The sequence below is a fragment of the Fusarium oxysporum genome, chromosome 15 (assembly GCF_000149955.1).
Source record: "Fusarium oxysporum f. sp. lycopersici 4287 chromosome 15, whole genome shotgun sequence".
Lineage (NCBI taxonomy): Eukaryota > Fungi > Ascomycota > Sordariomycetes > Hypocreales > Nectriaceae > Fusarium > Fusarium oxysporum.
In genome coordinates this window covers 784,621-790,461 of record NC_031000.1, presented here as the reverse complement: position 1 = coordinate 790,461, position 5,841 = coordinate 784,621, and the positions used below count along the sequence as shown (strand labels likewise).

General features: G+C 44.5%; 2 protein-coding genes across 6 annotated transcripts; one reads left to right on the top strand and one right to left on the bottom strand.

The window, feature by feature from the left end:
* Positions 1 to 2,569: 2,569 nt before the first annotated feature.
* Positions 2,570 to 4,616, bottom strand: FOXG_14305 (uncharacterized protein). Of its 5 annotated transcripts, XM_018394372.1 has the most exons (11): positions 4,443 to 4,616; positions 4,331 to 4,387; positions 4,143 to 4,233; positions 4,048 to 4,070; positions 3,928 to 3,946; positions 3,748 to 3,876; positions 3,662 to 3,684; positions 3,530 to 3,567; positions 3,340 to 3,477; positions 3,008 to 3,270; positions 2,570 to 2,949 (listed from the first exon to the last, which is right to left on the bottom strand). In XM_018394372.1, the coding sequence occupies exons 1-11, from the start codon at positions 4,512 to 4,514 to the stop codon at positions 2,765 to 2,767; spliced, it is 1,038 nt and encodes a 345-aa protein (XP_018254488.1). In that variant the 5' UTR covers positions 4,515 to 4,616; the 3' UTR covers positions 2,570 to 2,764. The 5 variants fall into 5 exon arrangements, with proteins under 5 accessions (XP_018254488.1, XP_018254489.1, XP_018254491.1 ...); XM_018394373.1 differs by having other exon boundaries at positions 4,143 to 4,387; XM_018394375.1 differs by having other exon boundaries at positions 3,928 to 4,070; positions 4,143 to 4,387.
* Positions 4,617 to 5,493: 877 nt separating this feature from the next.
* On the top strand, positions 5,494 to 5,655 carry FOXG_21670 (uncharacterized protein; the record flags this gene model as incomplete). Its single annotated transcript, XM_018402017.1, has 1 exon — positions 5,494 to 5,655. The coding sequence occupies one exon, from the start codon at positions 5,494 to 5,496 to the stop codon at positions 5,653 to 5,655; it is 162 nt and encodes a 53-aa protein (XP_018254487.1).
* Positions 5,656 to 5,841: the final 186 nt, after the last annotated feature.

Sequence of the window (5,841 nt, the reverse complement as noted above, 5' to 3'; positions counted from 1 at the left end):
GACGGCCTAGCCGCCGTACAAGTCAGTAAATAGGTTATTAGTAGTAGGTTTACTGACGAAAAAACTCACAACCCATCGAAGATCAGGTAGCGGTCGGACGTCCCGTAATGATACCGAAGTGACAGAATATAAGATGAAGTTTGAAGGGAGAGTGGGAGTTTATACACAACTAGGCAATTCCTATACCTTATCTTCTGTATTCTTCTTGTCAATTGAAGAACTGTGAGCGGTTTTAGCATTTGAGAGAGGAGAAACATGGGGTGGGAGGGTCAAACTAAAGATGACCTGTGTGGCCCCGCTGATGTGTTCCAAGCTGATTGATCAGTTCTATAACCACTCAACATCATTCCTCACAGCCACCAGAAGATATGAACTCTGAACTTTAGGCACCAATGCAGCACAGTATGACGGATCTGGTACTATTGAGGCCTGCAACTTGGGCATGTGGGAATATAGGTGCAGGGAAATGCAGCCAGCGCTTATGTAATGTTGCCCAGAATTAGAGAAAACAGTCCGGTCTTCCGTTTCGGAAATCAGCGGCTATCCATTACCACCAGCTCCGGATCGCCTGGCATACCATTGGGATATTGTTGGATAGATCAGATCGTGGAGAACATTTACGTCCAATCTGCTATAGCTAAGCCTACTGTACTAATGTTTATACAAATCGCGCCGCATTATTTGATTTTCGTCCGTGCCAACCTAGACTACCCAACTACAATGATTGCCACGAATATTGCGATACAATACACATGTTCTGGTCCGTGCACGCTGGACTTCCCTACTCAAGAATATAGACCAGAAATGCGCCGCATTTCCATTTCTATATTAATTAGAATCTCCATTTTCTTACCTTAAATCTCCTCTCTAGAAATGCAGCGCATTTCTATCTAGGTCTATAAATTAAAAATATAAAATGCACTGCATTTCTTTTATAAAGACCTATGATAATTATATAGATAACTGCACTCTTAGACTTTAGAGTATATACTAATTTCTATCATATGGGGATATGGAGGTTAAGGTTGATGCGTGAGTTCAGAGAACAAAAACTTCTCAAAACGGGCCAAAAGCCAAATATATGATAGAGCGAGACAAGCTTATTTTGATGAAACTAGACCCCGATTTTTCTCAAGTCTGTGGAACAAGTTATGATGATTCAGAATATTTAGTCGATTGATTCTAGTCAAGTTGGTTGATGATAAAGAATTTCTTGGCTCATGATAAATTTAAATAGGTATAGCGACGACTACTGTACCAATTACCACTGGTAATAGGCCCATTACCAACTTTTGCAGTTTATATACCTTTCCCTTTTAGATCTTTCAGGAGCTTAAGTTAATATAAGAATATTTAGTCTATGCCCTCTCTCTAATTACCTAAGATCCTAGTACTAATTCCCTATTAATATAAACAAAAAGCACCTTTTATATAGTAATAGCGGACACGCTGTTGCGATAAGAGCCCTACTGAGAATAATCTACATGGTAATCCATAACGATAAGGTCCATAAGGCTGCAAGGACGGAAAAAGCGCATTTGGTCCTTTGAACATTCGACAGTCGGGAACAAGTCCTGCAACCTTACAGCTTGCCACCTCAGTTGGACGGTGGCAATGTGCAAACCAGCTGGCAAAGTGCTTTTAGTGTAGCCGCAGGTTTAAATATCAGGCAGCAGTGGTCTGAGGAAACTTCGGATACGTTGGTTGAGAAAATGGCGCACCCCCGCCACCATACATGAAGCAACTCATCGGTATTCATAATGAGGCAATACAGGAAGCTCCATTACAGCCAATATCTGCAATGCAGCAGGAGGCTTTTTTCTTTCAGGGCGAATCCATAATACAGGTTCCTTCGTCAGGTCTTAGCTATCTCCGCGAAGCCGGCCGATCCGCCTAACAACAACTTGATGGGAACATAGTTTGCGGGGTAAAGCGTGACACCTCACAATTGAGGAAACATACGACAGCCAATGATTGTCCATTCGGTGCCCCTCACTGCCATGCCGCTTCCTCGGAGAAGGAATAAACTCTGTTGTCCATCCCTTCAGTGGCCCTAACGCCCCACTACGCGGCAGAGCCATGCTTTCGGAACGGGCTAAATGGCACTAAGCAATGCTACGAATGTGAGTGAGATGATCTAAACCAAGGCCATTATTAGCTTCTGTCCTTTCCGGAGAAATAGCAGGTAGCTAGGCCGGGTTGAATTTCATCATCTCCTTGTACATAAGGTCATCATGTAGTATGTTCTCTTCCATTTTAAAATTGAGCCGATCAAGCCGCTCCAGGGGCAGGGGATTAGTACAGAGTACACTAAACCATACCATATAAGCGAGGGATGGCGCATAGACCGAGTAATTTTGTATTCGGACCCAGAACCTAAGATTAAAAGAATAATGCACGGGCCAGAAAAAATGGTATTGGGTGCCATTACCAGTGGTAATTGGTACAGTAGGGTGTCTTGACAGGGTTGCAGTTCATTGCCCAGGATGGAAGAGAGTCCAGCTTGGGGATCCTGTGTGGCTGACAAGCCTGTTAAATTGCCTCTGCAAGCTCAGAACAAGAATCGTGCGGCCGGGCTGAAATTGTTTGTCGACAAGATTGACCGAGGAATTAAACGTGAAGATTACGTGGTCGTGGCTGTACAGCTGATTGGCTTTAGTAAAACTTAGATGTAGGTGTATATACTTGGGAATGCTCTCTGCTTGCGTTGCTGATGCGTGCGTGCATCTTTCGAAAGTCCACTCAAGGGCAGGCTATAGCTATATCATGGTTTCCGCCCATAAACAACATAAATAGGCCACCATCCGTGTATTGCATGATTCCTCATGTCTTTCCTGACATCCACCAAAAACACTTCAACCTCTTCTGCAGTCCAGCCCAAGGCGCGAGTAAATAGAGCCATGCTCAAACCGGAAGCTCCGTTGCCAAGGTTTTCATAGTTCCATAATCCTGTTATCCATCACATTAGTACTATTCAGATATTCATAGAAAAGCGAACTAGACTGACCCATCTCCTTGAATTTGGGGTCTCGTGGCCAACCATTAGATGGCCATTTGTACATGGTCTCGACGATGTCAACGAAGCCTGCATCAGCTAGTTGTTGTTTATATCGTTTGCAGCTATCCAAAGGTGCTCCGAACTTATCTGCTGCTTCGAGCATTAATTCGCCCCATTTTGTAGCTGCGCATCCCTCAGGAATGGTATTGTCGTCGGATTTGAATTCGAGAAGGATATCCTTTAACTCGAGCCAGCCATCTGACTCGAGATTGCTTATTGGAGTGTTAGAAGAAGTCCCAAATACGGAGTGTAAAAGGTTGCAGTGAATGCTGGTGCCTTACTCGTAACTTTGTTGGATGAACTTGGGCCAGTCACGGATTGATCCGGTAAGCATGCGGCCGTGAATGAGATCAAACTTGGTGGAGAATGTCCAAGGGTCTTCCAAGTCGTCGATATAAAAAGTAAGATTAGGGGGAACGCTAATACCAAGGTTAACTAGAGTTATAAAGAAGCAAGTTGGAGAGTCCTTACAAGGTAGGTTGGGTAGGGCTTAGGTCGACACCAATGACCTAGGCAAGTCAGATACAGATTCTTTTAGAAGCGTCTCTGCCAGTATCCCCCTTCCACGGTCAGGAGCGTTTAAGGACAATAGGGTAGTTTTACATGCGATTCGGGATGATCTTCAGCTGGTCACATAAGTTAGTCATAACACAGTTGATCAATTTTGCTGACAATGGAAGAATGCTAACCATAATCAATGGCCCAAACACCTGTTCCTGTCCCAGCATCGAGAACTCTTCGGCGTGAACTTCCATTTTCCTGTGGATGGTTGATAAGACTGCCGTCAAACGTTAGGGTGAAGAGCATATGCTGTAAATCTAGTGTCACTTGTTAACGGGATAGGAAAACGAAGATGCCAACAAACATACCGAGCCGATCATTCTCCGTCTTGAGTTGAAATATTATAATTAGCATATTACCCTTCTTATTCAGGTGCAAAACCATAAGAATGCAATTGATATTCTTCCATACTGAGAGAGATATTATACCTCATCGTTTGGCAGCACGTACTCTGACAGGTTGAGCGTTAGCTATGTAGTTCTGAGCTAGCTAGGACCTCGAAAGACTCAAAGTCGCAGCTTACTTCCTTCTTTGAAAGCATGATAGGATCTGCCATTCTCTATGCGGTGTCTCATGATGCTTGAAGCGAGCGATTCTGATGAACTCGCAAGCGACTATCAAGGCCAACTTAGCATGATATATTTAGGCCTCGCAATTGCATTGAATAGTTGAATATAACATGGCGGACTGTTGGTGAACGGGTGGACATACGCCGGTGAGAAGGGAATCAGCATCATCGCTGTCAGTGGATTCATTTTGCAAAGACGTCTAGAATGATTTAGTTGACCTAGTTCAAGGTACGCGGCACGGGTTATATGCTGACGTCAGGGATTAAATGGCCGGGTTGATCCGTTGCGTTTCCTTCAGAGGATTGTCCGGCCGTAGGAGACGACATGTTTCTTGCGTTGCCACAATGTAACAACTGGCTAATAGGTTTCTCGTGCGGGGGAGTAGATGAGTGAAGGTTTCTGACCGCTGGCGTTCTGTCTAAAGTTCATGCAACTGCTGACTTATTTCTCTGCCGCCATTTGGCAAACTTTCCGAGATTTTAAGTTTAGACCCTTGCTTCTGCTGCGGGGAGCCGGAGTGGACCATACGTGACGGAAGACTTCCTATTGGCCATAAATAGCTGTGCCATCTTCACCAACCCCCCAAATGGCAAAGATCGTCTGTATCATATCACGGACAGGTTTGTGAAGCATGCAGGCATTTCCAGAAGGGAACCAACTCCGAATTGACACGTAAGTGCATGGTAACCATCACTCTCAGATTTGGAAAGTCAAGCGAGGAGAAGCGGGGTAACGATGGAAAGTGAAGAGTTCACGAGGCATACAGAGACATTTTTATTCATCGGCACATAAACATACCACTTGGTATATTTAACTACGACTAAGTCATGTCATTTCTTCAGCAGCTTCCTCAAATTGGACTTCTCCAACTTGCTGCTGTTGCCGGAATTATCATATTGATTTGCTATGTTGTCTCAACGATTCGTCAATGGGCTCGCTTGCGCCATTTTAGAGGTCCCGCAATTGCTGGCTTCACTCAATTGTGGCTGATTTCGAAGGTTGGAGGTGGTCGTACTCATCTTGACCTTTGGGAAGCTTGTAAAAAATATGGTCAGTTCAGAAGGATGCTTTTTATTTGCTAAGTTTACCAACACTCTGGGCTTCGGCTAGGTTGTTGGCCATTGATACAGCATTTGCCGAGTCCCCATGTCATCTCAGGATATTCAATATTCATAGTGGCTCAGTCGGAGTGGATCTAAATATGTTACGGTTCCTTCAACTAACACCAATGTACAGGCGATATTGCTCGCGTGGGACCAAACGACCTCATCACTTCCGACCCAGATCTAATGAAGCACATGCTCAATGTCCGCACCCGCTTTCAACGCTCAAGTTGGTATGATGCCATGCGCCTTGACCTTACCAAAGACAACGTCCTGTCCCAGCGTAACGATGAGTTACACGCCAGTACTCGTTCAAAAATGGCAGCAGCTTACTCTGGCAAAGAGGTTGATAACATCGAGATGACTGTTGATGAGAACGTCGAACGTTTGCTCGAGTTACTAGATACCAAATACATAGCCAAAGGAAGACCTTTCGACTTTGGCTATAAGGCTCAGTATTTTACCCTGGATGTTATCTCCGCTTTAGCCTTTGGTGAGCAATTTGGTGACTTGGAGACTGACTCAGATGTCAATGGGTATATCACTGCGA